The following is a 15,120-nucleotide window of genomic DNA, read 5'->3' on the forward strand; positions in this document are numbered from 1 at the left end:
TCTGTATTCGTCTGAAAGAAGAATATCATATACACCTAGGATGGCTTGAGGGTGAGTAAATTATGGGGTAATTTTCACTATTTTTTTTTTTAAACTATCCCTTTAATAGACTTTTCACTCATTTCCTCCACTTCTGCAGTTATCTTTCTCTTGTTGCATTCACTCATTTCCCAAAGTCATCTTGAATGTTGAATTGTCAATACAACTGAGATATTTTAGAGAACTTCATAAATTGATGTTGATTTTCCTAAAATGTTTTGTTTGATTAAATGTTGTGTTCCCTTTGGTTGGGCACTTGGAACTTAATTTATATAATTGTAATTCTCTTTCTATTGATGCAGCGATGCAACAAGAAATCACAGTTATTTTGTTTCAAAGGAAGGTAAGTATGATAATAATAATAATCAGAATAAATAATATTGTGGTAGGTTCAACTGTTGGCTGTTTAAATGAAGACATTCATTTCAGATTTTTTTTAATAGAATTTGCAGTCACTGGTGTACATTTATGAACGTTTTACAATAGCATCAAATCAGAATCTTTTTTTATAAATATTTTTCTATTCTAATCTAACCTTGTCTAAAATAATATTTTCTAAAATTAAATGCACATAAAATGTAATTCAGAAATGTAAAAAAATGCTGAATTCTTTTTTTTTTTGCCTTACACTCAAAAGCATGAAAACAGGCACAGGAAAATGCTTATAAAGAAAGTTGGGTCACACTTTAGTTAAGGGTCCAATTCTCACTATGAACTATGACTTTTTCCTCAAAAAACTCCTAATTACTGCTTAATAGTTAGTAAGGTAGTTGTTCAGTTTGGGTATTGGTTCGGATTAAGGGATATAGAATATGATCATGCAGAATAAGGCATTAATATGTGCTTTATAAGCACTAATAAACAGACAATATTTCAGTAATATGCATGATAATAAGCAAGTTAACAGTGAGAATTGGACCCTAAACTAAAGTGTTACCAATAGTTCTTATAGTCATAGCTGTGATAATAAGACTTGTTAGGGCCGGTTAACACAGAACCTAGTTGCATGTTTAGATAGAACAACAATGCAAAAGCAGCGCTGTTGAATGCCCCTTAAAGGATTAGTTCATTTCAAAATGAAAATTTCCTGATATTTTACTCACCCCCATCTCATCCAAGATGTCCATATCTTTCTTTCTTCAGTAGAAAAGAAATTAAGTTTTTTGAGAAAAACATTCCAAGATTTTTCTCCCCATCATAGACTTCCAACCAAAATGTTGAAGGTCCAAATCAATGCAGTTTCAAAGGAAGGGCTTCAGAGGCTCTGCACAAGCCCAGATGAGGAATAGGGTCTTATCTAGCATTTTCAATTAAAAAAAATCCAAAATTTCTCATCTTGTGTTGCTCTGCAACGTGCCATGGATTGCACAATCACGTCGTAAAGGTCAAGCTAGACGTAGGCAGAAGTACCGCCCCTATGTTTGCAAAGCGAACATGCAAAGACTAATACAAACGTCCTTTAGCATAAAAAAGGTAAAACAAAGATGTCGGACAATTTTGAAGTTGAAGATGAAGTGTTGCTCATCTTTGCCCATCTTGGTAAAGGGCGTTTGTATTAATCCTCGCATGTTCGCTTGGGGCAGTACTTGCGTCTACGTCTAGCGTGACCGTTCTGACGGGACAGCAGATCAGCGCAAGATGAGCAATTTTGATTAAAAAGTATATTTAATTTTACATTTGTTTGGCTAGATAAGACCCTATTCCTCTGCTGGGATCGTGCAGAGCCTCTGAAGCCCTTCCTTTGAAACTGCATTGATTTGGACCTTCAACCATTGGTTGCCATAGAAGTCAATGGTATGGAGAAAAATCCTGGAATGTTTTCCTAAAAAAAATATTTTATTTTCGACTAAAGAAAGAAAGACATGAACATCTTGGATGAAATGGGGGTGAGTAAAATATCAGGAAATTTTCATTTTGAAGTGAACTAGTGAACTAATCCTTTAAAGTGCTAAAAGATGCAATAAAACAAAAGTATCAACAGATATTTTGTACCATATTGTGATGTACTGTACATCCGAGTGGAACTGATTATTGAAAAATGTAGGGCGGGACTTGGTTCTGTCCATTGGTTGTTGATTGGATGGAAGCAAATCTAAACGCCAGCTTGCAGTCAATTGTAAGAAAGGGGCAGAGTTTAAGCGCACTAAATGATCGGAGAAATCCGATCACCAGAGAGAAGTCTGCCATTTCACTGGAAGAAATGGGGCAACATATGCACAATAAGATCAATAACATGTATTTAGAAAATATTTAGATTTTAATTTCATGACTTTAAACTAACATCTTCATCAGGTCTTGTTCTTCAAAACCTCTCCTCGCTGGTGCCACGTATGCCGATATGCATATGCTCAAAGGCCTTTTTGTTAGGTTAGGTGCCATTAAGAAACGAACACACGTTCACTTGCAACCCTACCGCGATCATTTAATGAGGACACCCTGGCAGCAAAACGGAGACGGCCATGTTTGCCCAGAGATGAAATAGCAGTGGGCAGTGGAAGCCAACGTCTACGGTCAGTGAGGACAGGACTGTCTACGGGAACAAGAGCCGCTCAGTAACAGGGGCTTGACACTGACCGTACGGCCCGCGTGCTGAGTTATAGCTGGGATCAGATTCAAACGTGTGTGTGTGTGTGTGTGTGTGTGTGTGGAGGGTTTCTGAGAGGGAAAGCTATAGTGAATAAACGGTTCAGGGAATGAGTTTTACCACATTGTTTTAATCAAAGTTTCTGAAGTAACGCCGCTGGAAAAAGTTCTGAGTCATTTTCCCTTGCCTCTAAAATTGATCAGTGAACATTAAACAGATTTGAGACTTATTAAGGTCCTAGAAGAAAAATGTGAAATTGTTAAATCTTACTGCCAAAGTTTTCAAACGCCTGGGTGTGTGCCTGGTGTTTGACGTGATTCAGCAGTTGTCGATGCTGATGAGTTTGGGAACTTTCAAGGTCGAAATGACTAACACCTCTAATCTAAATTCCAATAAACTAACTCAATGACAGAAGTGCAATGAAATTTATTCAGCTTGAACTGTTTATTTATTTTCTGAATCTGTGAATCTGCGCTCCGAAAGTCACATGGATCTTTTTAGTAAAGCGATCACACGATGGGAAGAGACAAGTTGATTTCCTCATCAACCTGTTCCTGCCTAGTAAAATAAACAGAGAGCAGAGCCATGGAGAATGAGGAGGACAGAGCGGTCTGAGCTCTTCCAGTGGAATTCATCCCATCCTCACTCATTTCCTCCCACAATCCTCCTGTTCTGAGCCCGTTCTCATTAACGCAGCACTCCCACCCACAGTCAGCAACTCCCCACAGACACTCCTGTGGGTTTATTTCCTTAAACACACAATGGGATAAACATGTCCATACAATCATTTTGCTCAAAAGAAAAAGTTCAAATCTCATTTGGGACATTTATCTATTCTGTTGCCCACAAAACTATTAGGGTTGCAATTTCTATAAACTTTCCAAAAGTTTTCTAAAAATGTCTAAAAAATCCTGGAAAGTTTCCCAAAATTCTGGAGGGATTATAAAAACTTTGCCACCCTAAAAACTATCATAAAATATATGCTTTCCATGGAAAAATACATGACATGAGGGTGAGTAAATAATGGCGAGGATTTCATTTTTGGGTGAACTATCCCTTTAAAGAGGACCTATTATGTCCTTTTTCAAAGTCTTAATTTTGTTTTTGGGGTTTTTGGGGTCTACAAGCATATGTGTTCAGAAAACACATTTTACATTATTACTCTCTTCCCAGTCTGTCAGTAACGGTCTGTGTAGTTCCTGTCTCTATGAAGCCCCTCCTTCTGAAAAGCACATTGTGCTCTGATTGGTCGGCTGGACCTGTGTGTTGTGATTGGTCGACTGCTTCGAGCGTGTACCATAACCAGGAGTTTCAACACTCTACTAACTAACTCAACCAGGCCCCGCCCCTATTCATCTATTTATACTTAGAAATAGTGCCAGATACTATTTTCACCTCATAGTTGTTTTAAACGGTTTTAAACATTAAATGGTATGCAATAATAACATAGAGTTTAAAATATTATATATTTATTAAAACTACTAAATGCCTTATTGGGACAATAAAGGCCTCCCTACACCTACCTACTGATAAACAATTTATTATTAAATACGCGTTAGACACTTTATTTTCACTTTTCAAATATTTACTTAAAGGTGAAATATGTAGGATTTTTGCAGTAAAATGTCCAAAAACCACTAGGCCAGTATTATATATTTTGTTCAGTTGAGTACTTACAATAGTCCAAATGTTTCCAACTATTTGTAAATCGTGAGAAAATTGTGATTTTAACCAAGGAACCGGGACGTTTGAGGGAGTCGCGTCATATCCGCGTTACCATCAGTTTCCAGTTTTACTGCCGTAGAAACCATGGCAACAGACGTGGACCACTGCGTAACGTCTCGTGGCACACTGTTGTAGTTTCATTCCAACATTATGGACCATGGAAAGCAGACTTTTAAACAAAATGAGAAATCAAAAGAGGACCAGTATCGACGTGACGTTTTCGTTAACAAAAACAAACTTCGACTTGACGCGAGCAAATGTACATAAAACAAATCAATGTTATGTAGCTCAACACAATGAAATATTAGACTATCATCAGCCAACAAACTAACACACAGAATAACAGTATAACTCTCAACACACTCAAATGCAGTTTAGATAGTGTAGACCAAGTGACACAGCATTGTGTTTCCTCACAGTTTTAATAAACGGACCTGTATGAGTAGTAATTCAGCACTTGCGGGTAGAATGAAATGTCCTCATTTCTTTATATCCCCCGGGACTTGCACGTGTGGCGCTTATATCTGTCTCTTATTAATAATCACATCCTGCTTCATACCACAGTCATGTTAAAAAAACTCATCCATAAACATTATTAGATCCATCGATATGATGACATGTTCCATGATTCCACGCTCATTCCCTGCTTCATCAATCTACGCCAGGGGTCTTCAACTAAAGTTGCTTGAGGTCCAGCAAATTAACCCTCCTCACCGGCCGATGTGCGGACAATTATATACCTAAAAACAATCATTTATGTTTATTGCCAGACTAAAGAAATTAGTGTAGATAACATTTGTTCTTAATTGAACAAAACATAATATGTTCTCATATGGACAAAACATGTCTGTTCATATTGTTAAAGCAAACATGGGTAATCCTTCACAAAATGGATCTCATTTTGTTGTTGTTCTGTCATGTCCTTTAAGTTGCTTTGGTACAAAATATCTAAATTCAACCAGTAACCATGTCTGACAAAAATATGATGAACTAAAAATGCCTTCATCTTTAAATCTGCACTGAAAATACATTCATTTCAACATTATTAGCAACTAAAGTGTTTTTTTCCATGCTGAACTGAGATAAAAAAAACACAAAAAAAACTGAATTATCATAACCCATTTTATGTTCATTCACATGTATAGTCTCTACTTAACTAAATGTATCTAATATTGAACACTGCTCTCTTGTGTGCTTCAAATTGCACTGTTAAAATATCATTAGCAATATCATTCAGAAACACAAACAGGCACAAATAAAGTGCCACCAGTGTTGGAAAAATTAAAAAGTGCAAGAAACATTTTATTTAATGTTTCCACTTTTGACAACCGCAACAGAATCAGAGCAAATGAGACACACAAGCCTCGTACAGGATGCAGGAAGAATAAATGCGATTTTTTTTCCCCACCCATTCATCTCGGAAAACTCTGTTTTCAGCGTCAACTTTCCTAATTTTGCGTGCCGCTTTCTGGTCTCAGTCTCTTCTTCACTGCATGTGTGACCGCGCGTCTGAACGTAGCAACAGTGAGAATAGTAACGTTAACTGTCGTCGCAACCCATGGCGACATAGGACCCAAACGGTTCTACTGAGCTGCCTGATATAAATGTGACTTTTTAAAAATATTTATGGCATTTATTTATGTCATTATGTCAAAAGGCTTTGCGGTCCGGATGGACGCATCTCACGGTCCGGATTCGGACCGGAGTCAGCTAGTTGGCGACCCCGGATCTACACCTTTGTTATTGTTTTAAAGAGGTTAGCGACCCATAGCGGCGAAACAATACATATTGTAGCTTTAATATAATAAATGCTTTCGATCTGATATGTGATGGGGAAAGGGAGTAGAGTGAGTTTGGCAAAAGGCGGATTCAAACTCGGGTAGATTTGCGTCAAAACTTTCTGCAACGTGTCGTATGGTGCGTTCAAGTCCTCCTGGGATGTTCGTATTTATGAGGTGAGAAGTCGTGTTTACGACATCATGTGCGTTCAAGTCTTCACGCTAGATGGCGGTGTACCTTCTTTTAATGAATTTCACCAAAATACAGCAAGGTTTGTTAACTCTGCTTAAAGAAAATGAAACAAAGAATGCGCATAATGTGAGTTTTAATCTTTTATGTTTTTTATTAATCTATGAAGCCACGGTAAACTGTATCATTATATATTAGGCTAATTGTTATATTACAATGCTAGCTTACTTTGTTGTAAATGACAAAGCCTGACAGTGTCTGATAAATACCCGTTATATTCAACTACAGACGTTGCATCCATTGATTCCGGCATGCTTCTCACTGACACGCCCCCAACTCGAACAGATCGGATCTTAAAGAAAATCCCGAAATTCCCACTGGTATTTACGACTTTGTGGTGGTGTTTATGTACATTCAACTCGTAAATACGATCTTTACAACATGACTTGAATGCTGTATAGGTTAGAAAATAAATAAAATATGCAATGGTGGATTAGAACCCAGAAACACTGGCACGCTTAACAAAAATTCTTCCACTACTAGACCATCAAGAGCTCACACACTCATAGCGGATCTATGTATTTATTCCCTAGCATAAAGAATCTCTGGACTACAAAATATTGTGTTCCATAGCAGATGTAAGGGTGAAACTATCATCCCATTTCCGGACACATGCAGATTTTTTTATTTATTTATTGACCTGAGGGAGGGGTTCTGGCAGACCAATCCCAGCGCTTGCGGTCCGCGTAGAATTGACGCGTTGTTAAATTTTTGGAGAGGTGCAGGTCAGGGTACAACATAGGCTACGCGTGCAACACACAGCCTACAACGTAGCTACGGTGTACACTTGACGCAGAAGTATAAATTGGGCTTTACCCCTGCTTTTGACAATCAATCATCTTCCGTAATTTTGTCTGGCCCAACCAAATGTCAGTGGGTGGAGTTAGTGTAAATAGCCACTGCCAACAAGGCTGGCTATTTGCACTTGGTGTAAATAGACACTCAGTTATTTAAAAGAGGAATATTGTGACATGTTCGTTCCCGGAAGAAAATTCAAGACTACAATGGAGGCGTTTCAGGGAGTTCAGAAACTCTGACACTGATCGGAGGGACTTTGTGCAGAGCTTTTTCATGCTCAACCGGCAACATTACACACTAAAGAAAGACGAACATGGAAAAAAGGAAAACAGGATCCCTTTAAACGGAGATATGCAATGGCTGTGACCCTGCTGTCAACTGGAGCACAGTCGCCTTCTCCTTCCTGACAAACTGAGAGGTTAAAGTATTAACCCGTGTTTAATTGCGTCTAGCACTAAAACTCTCCGTCTCACTCCCATCTTAAAAATGACCCTGGGGGCCTCTGTGTTTAAGACACCCAGCTTTCACATTCACATGTTACATGCTCACATTAGCAGGTTACTGATTACCCTGCAGTGTGTGTGTGAGAGTGTATTTTGGGCCTTGACTAAGAATCTGAAGAGTTAACAGAAAGACATGCTAATGTAAACATAATCCCGGCGCAAGACCACCCTAATCAGGCCCCCAAGCTGTTTTGCAGATTGCCCGACACACCGTTTCAAATGCCTTTCCATATACAAACACTCTGGAGAACTTAAAGGAATCGTTCACGCATAAAATGAACATTTTGGCATCATATGTTCACTCTCATGTTGGTCCAACTGTATTACTTGTTCATCCATGAAACACGAGATGGAATGTAGGAGGTGCTCTTTTCCACGAAAGGAAAGGAAAGGTGATTTTTACTGTCAAGCTCAAGAAAGGACAAAAAGAAGCACGTCCATATGACTCGTGTTCTATATTTCAATTCATCTGAAGTCATATGATAGCTTTGTTAAAGTAACACACAAAAACCATTCATTGTACGGATAATCTTCCTCGTAAGAGTATGGCTTGAGATAACTCATAGCCGACAGGTACCATTTTAATGGGCTATTTGGAGCTTGGCAGTATAAAGCTTAAAGTATTCTTCAGTTTTGATGTGAATGTGTTGAGTATGCCGAACACATAGCCTTTCATAATATACTCCTTTTGATAGAGTGCATGAACAACCGCTTGACACATTCACACTGAAAGGTTTCCTCCTTGTCCAGTGTCTGTACTATTCCTTTAAAGTGCCCCTTTTATGCTTGTCGAATATTCCCTTTCATGCAATGTGTAATAGAGCTGTAAAAAGTCTGCACTGTTTCAAAGATCAAAATGGATGACAACTTTTTAGTTGTATCCTAAAAGAAAGAATCGATTCTGAACTGCTGAAACGAGTCGCCAGCAATCCCAGTCTCACTTCCGGTTACAAAACTTCGTAACAATGTAACAAATTTGCATAATGCCAGTCTATGGTCTTCATTGGCTGCCCATGAACAACGTCTACTTTGACCCTGAAACACTGTAGTTGAGACTGGAAGAGTTGACTGGACTCTGGAATTAATACGGGGGGGGGGGGAAACAAGTCCAACGTTACTGTTCGTAGTGCTGAGGAAGAGTTGAAATTCAGATCAGGTATTGGGCATTTGGTTTCTGACATGCACTAAGCAGTCGACTGGGCCGTCTGACCAATCAGACCAGGGTAGGCTCTCAGAAAGGCGGGGTTTAGAGAGACTGAATCTTTGAAAGAACTGTCTTCAGACTGATAAAATGAGGCCATGTGTAATGCATAATATGAGAAAATTTGTGTTTTTTTACCTTTCATGCATTGAAACCTGTTGTTGGAGGCCTTCAGAGCAAAATTAGGAGTCCCTATGAAATGTTTTTTGTCTTTTAGCATGAATATGTTAGGCCGTTATATACACGCAAGAACAGAGAAAAAAGTTCTCGCTCCCATGACATCATTTTGTTCTCGCAGCCCTGGTTTGGGAGTTCTCGCAGCTCGTTCTCGACACATCGTCTGAGCAGATCTTTTTTCTTGTGGGTGTCCGAGAACTATTGTGTGATTGGTCAGAATTTTAAAGTCGGTGGAGTTAATGCGGAGAAACGGAGATGTTCGGCCCCTGCTTTTCTCGTGAAGTATGGGATGTACTTGGCCAGAACGAACTTTGTTCTTGCCACCTCGAGAAAACGAACAAATTTCTTTGTTCTTGCAGAATTTGTACCAAGATTTACTGTTATCTATAAGCTCCAAAACAATGACATAATCCACATTTAGAAGATATAAGCATTCAAAACTTAGTCTCTCACTTCCGCCAATATGGATCAATGATTTTGATGGATCAATGATTTGTCCATTCAAATGCTCTCTAGAATCTGAAGCCCCGCCCCCCACATTATGAACAGATGCTGAAATAACACAGAGCAGATCATATGATCGAGTCGGCGCAGACCAGAAAATGTATCGGACCCATTTGAATTCCGCTGTATTTTAAAGCGATATGGAGATTAGGAGGAAACTGCAGCTTTACCGAGCTCAACGGCACTGGCCGAGCTGTGATATAAACTAAACGCTATTGGCTATTTTTAAAACTGGGAGGAGCTGCTCAATATGTCCCGCCCTGTCTTCCTGTTTCAGTGGAAATTACGTCAACACAGTGAATAATGCTGCGCCTGTCAAAGCACTTTAATTTAGGACTTTAATTTATTAAAAGGACTATGTCATTTCTCACATTTTATTTCGCACTTGCAAATTTATAAATCACAATTCTGAGAAACTGCGGTATATAAGGAAAAAGTCATAAATATGAGATAATATCTTGCAGTTGTGACTTTTTTCCTTAGAATTGTGAAATATTAAATCAAATGGTAACACTGTAGTTTATGGACCAATCCTCACTATTAACTAGTTGCTTCTTATCATGCATATTACTAGCATATTGAATGTTTATAAGTCCTTATAAAGCAAATATAAAGCACATACCCACTGAACAACTTCCTCACTAACGATTAATAAGCAGTAATTAGGAGTTTATTGAGGCAAAAGTCGTAGTTAATAGTGGGAATTGGACACTAATCTAAAGTGTGACCAATAAAATAAATGTGGAACAAAAAGTAAAAACACATAATTGTGACTTTTTGTAAAAACTGTGGAAACCAGCTTCGATAGAGACGTTCAGTGGTCTTTAATCAGGCACACACCGTTTGCATCTCGCTCTGGTGTCTCTGGTGTCAGTGCTGACATGGCAAATGCCCTTCCTGACATGTACATGAATGAGCCCACTCTCCCTGTCCGCACAGATCCAGCACCACCACCACCAATCACGACTGTTTGTATAACAGGTGTTGCCCTCGCTTGTAAGAGGAAGACGGGGATCTGCTTGACAGACATGTTAGGTAAAGACTTCAGAATCTGCGAGTGGAGGCGTCACTGCAGTGTGACCTGTGCAGATGCTGACCGCCTGCACTCTGGCTGAACCCGGCCTGCTGCTAATCAGCCCGCCGTATCATATCTTCTCACCTTTGACCTCGCAACTTATAAAATAACAGCCTTTTTTTTTTTTTGGTCTGATGTGGCGGCTGCCAACGCAAATGAAAAGCAACACTTCTGGGCCTGATTGGTTAGGTGCGAGGGCGAAGAACCGAGGAAGATGTCGACTACACGGGATGTTTATTAATACTTCCATGCGAGGAATATCTGTGTATGTGTTCCGTCATTATAGGTTTATGGAGAGCGGTATTATTTGTGTCATTTGCTGATTTATGAACGTTTTAAGAACTAGGGCCTGATCACAGCCAACCGCCTGCTCTGAAGCTCTTGGCAGAAAGTGAGACGTGGCACTAGAAAACGACGAGCTGACGCCCATATTCAACTCCACTTTTACACATATTGATATATGTAAAAGACTTGAAATGTAATGGGAAAAATCTGTTTGTGCTTTATAACAACTAATACAAAGTAGCAGCACTTTATTGTACAGACCTGTTCCCCGTTATTATAATAGTACGTGCAATAAATGGGCTATAACTAGGTACTAACCAACCCCTAAACCTAACCTTAACCCATGTAGTTACTTTATATTACCTAGTACTTTCTTGGGTAAGTACACTGTAAGTACACGTACTGTAAAATTAAGTGCAACCACAAAATATTGGCTATTTGAACATGTCAGTGTTCTGAATGACTAAATCCGGTGTTTTTATGTCAAGCTTAACAATATTCATTTAAAATAAATAGATCAATAGACTTCACATTAGAGAATGCTTCACATTTATAGCAAAAAAAATGTACTCTTATATGTTACTTTAATTAAATTAAGAGAATGTATTTATTTGATATAAAAGAGAATGGCAGTAATAAAGGTTATAGTTAAAGAAAATAAGCTTCGATATGCCTTTCTAAATTAATCGAAATATTAAATATTTTCCATATTCATATAGTGCGCTTAATCAAATCAACGCCTTCAAAAGATACTTTGGCCACATATAATTTGGTTTCATACAAAAATATTAGGTAACACTTTATTTAACAGTGTCTTTGTTACATATGTTATATGTATTTACCATAGTAATAACAGTAAATTATGCATAACTACATGCAACTAACCCCAAACACTAATCCTACAGTAATGTAGTTAATTAATATTACTCAGTACTTAAAAATATAATTACACTGTAAAAATGACACCTTAAGATTAAGTGTAACCGAATATTATGTTAATCCTTAATGCATTTCACAATATTTTATATCTTTCAAAATGCAACAGCTCAGACTGTCACAAATATATGCAATGGTAACACTTTATTTTACATGTACTTACAGTACTATAGTAATTACAATAAATGATGCATAATTACATGCAACTAACCCTCAAGCAAACCCTAATTCGACAGTAAGTACATGTAGTTCATTAATATTACTCAGTAATTAACTATATAATTACACTGTAACACCTTAAAATAAAGTGTAACCAAAAATATTTTTTGGTTACAATGTTGAGCTACCACTTCAAAACCAGATTACAGTCTGAGTTGTGAATTCATTCTCAAATGCTGTTCATTTTAAGATATTTAAAAATGATGAATTTATACTTTTTATGGCAGCTGTCTGTGATATCTAGAGTATTATGTCTTTGCGATATAATAACGATGTTGATGTTCTTTTCCCCATAAACCGAGTCTTTTGTGTGCGCTGATTAAGCGGGGTCTTGCACCGTTGGGCCCCTGCTGTGAGCGCACAGAAAGAAATCAGGTCAGCGGCCCCGATCCACATACAGCTTCTGAGAAAGCCTTCAACGGTTACAGACATGAACCATCTCTCCGTGGCCATATTAATCTGTGGGGGATCTGTTTGATAGGCCAAATACATATCAAGCTCATAAAATACATCAACAAAACAATCTTGGATAATAGACGTAATATGCAGAATTCAATTCGGTTACACTTTATTTTGTCAGTGTTACAGTGTAATTATACATTTAAGAACTGAGTAATAATGATGAACTACATGTACTTACTATAGGCTTATGGTTAGATTTAGGTGCATGTAATTATGCACAATTTATAGTTATTACTATAGAGATATGTAACGTGTAACACAGATCTTAAATTCTAACATTTATGGATGGATTTTGCAGTGGTTGGACTGATTGCTAAAACATATTTTTATTTATCTAGCATTTTTTACCATTTAAACTTTATCTGATTTATTGTTTAATCAATATCCACTTCATATTAGATGCACGGTGTCTGTAGAAATACTGAATCCATAATTAGAAAGGGTTAGAAAAAAATTAACAATAGCCCTTTCTGAAATACCAAATTCAGAAAACACACGTATTTGTATATATAGGCTACTGTATATTTAAGGTTTTTTTATATATATATATATATTTTCATTTATGTATTTTTGCTCAAAGCCTGGTTGATTTCTGGGCTGGGCTGAAGACGGAGGCCGAAGATAAACGAGGGCTGTTAATTTCAGAGTCTCCTTCGCTTATGTTTACAAGAGCTGATTACGACTTCAACAACTACACAACCGCTCGTGTCAAATAAATGACACACACAGAGCCGGGAACTAAAATACGCAGACAATGAGCCAATGCCCACGTTTAGCCATTGTTGATTGGATGATAGGCTAATTACTAAGACACACCACGGGCTTGTGTTGATTTTGATACTCCACGCGTAAACATTCACACTCGAGGTCTCACACAAACACGCATTAGAAAGGCCTGTGATGGTTACTAATGCGCATACCCGTTTTCCCTTTATATATTGCTTTAGGATTTATTTAACGAGCACATTAATTACTAAACTTACTGGAGTGTTACACATATTAAGCTTCAACAATTAAAAACTTTGTAAAGCAATAACTAATGATAACAGCGAGCAGTTTAACCCAATTCCACATTGCATGAATGTCACTCGTGTAAATACGCGCTGTATTAAAATCCCACTGATTCCCCTAACCAATGAAATAGAAAATAAATGGAAACCGATGTGTTATAATGATGAAAGCGTTTTAAATGTGCAACCTGTGATTTTAATTTTGAGTTTAGCTCAATTCGTCTGTGCGTTGTTTAGAGAACAGAATCAAAATTACCTTGAGAATATTCGGGTGCTGCAGTCTCTCCATCAGCGTCATTTCCTTGACAATTTTGAAGGATGCGAGTTTGTAACAGTCTGTCGACGACGCGTATTTCTTCACGCAGTTCTCCATATCGTGTCCCCCGAAATCGACGGATTTTAACGCGACGGAGAAGCTGCTGTTCAGAGCCGCCTTGTACACCGCCTTTGTGTATCCTGAGCCCAGATACTGGACATTGGTAACGTTATCAATGCTGCTGCAGCCGAGCACCGACTCGCGCGTAAACTCCCGGTGTGATTTTGTTGCTATGGATACAGCGGGAGTCGGTTGAGAGTGATCGTAATGATTGTTTTTCTCGATTCCTTTGTATGATTCCCAGTCGCCGCGTTGCTCCAGGTCCATGAGCCGCCTGCGCTCCAGCGGTCCGGTGCCGACCCAGTGCGCGCGTGTCTGGCGGTACCGCAGAACCTCGTCTAGTCGCTCGCGTATTTGCCGCTGGAGCTCCGGGAGTCGCCCGACGGCGGCCGTCTCGACGGGTGTCAGCTCGTCGACTTGAAGCCGCGCAGGAGCGTCCGCGTCGGGCTGCTGCTGCTGCTTCTCGTGGTGGTGGTGAAGGTGGTTGCGATGCACACGCTCGCCGTGGGGCTCGAATCCCGGAATGAACAATAAATTCATCAGCGTGCCCATGAGGAACGAGAGGCAGAAGCCCGCCGCTACCACCATCTTTCTCCGCTTCATTTTGTTGCTTATTATTATTAGCAGAAAATAGATGTGTTCCCCCTTCCAGCCTCCGCCTACCCGCCTGGCAGCTGCAGGCAGTCTGGCCGTGCCGGCGTGCGGTATCGTGCAGCGTGAAGGCTTCAGGATCGCGAGGGAAGGCTATGATGCTGCGCTCAGAAGGATGTGCCGTATCTTCATCTTGCAGTTATGATTTAAGATCCACCCCATATAAGGCTGATCATGGTGACACACGCGTGTGCGCGCAGTTAACGGGGGTCTCCGTCTCTCCGAGCGCGCACCAGCAGCTCTGCGCGACTCCAGCGAGACTGACGTCACTTTGACTGGCAGCTCACTCGACTCTGCTGCTGTGGAAAAGCTGCGGTGCAGACTTAAAGGAATAGTTCACCTCTAAATAAAAATGCTGTCATCGTTTACTCGTCCTCAAGTCGCTCAGAACGCGTACGACGTGCGTTCTTCTGTGGAACGCAAAGGTCGGTTGTAGAATGTCTCCCTCATGCATTGACAATAAATGGTGACCTGATATCAAGCCTCAAAACGGAACGCAAACATCCTGTGTTCGGCTATTTTTTGAAGCTATATTATGCAGGAACAG

General features: G+C 39.2%; 1 protein-coding gene across 1 annotated transcript in view; it reads right to left on the bottom strand.

The window, feature by feature from the left end:
- Window positions 1–14,850, bottom strand: part of pkdcca (protein kinase domain containing, cytoplasmic a) — a 56,385-nt gene extending 41,535 nt beyond the window's left edge. The window contains exon 1 of the mRNA XM_079842892.1: window positions 13,803–14,850. Within this exon, the coding sequence (XP_079699018.1) occupies window positions 13,803–14,525 (723 nt within the window). The 5' untranslated portion in view covers window positions 14,526–14,850. The remainder of the gene's footprint in view (window positions 1–13,802) is intronic.
- Window positions 14,851–15,120: the final 270 nt, after the last annotated feature.

Source organism: Gobio gobio (genome assembly GCF_949357685.1).
Source record: "Gobio gobio genome assembly, chromosome: 18".
NCBI classification, from domain to species: domain Eukaryota; kingdom Metazoa; phylum Chordata; class Actinopteri; order Cypriniformes; family Gobionidae; genus Gobio; species Gobio gobio.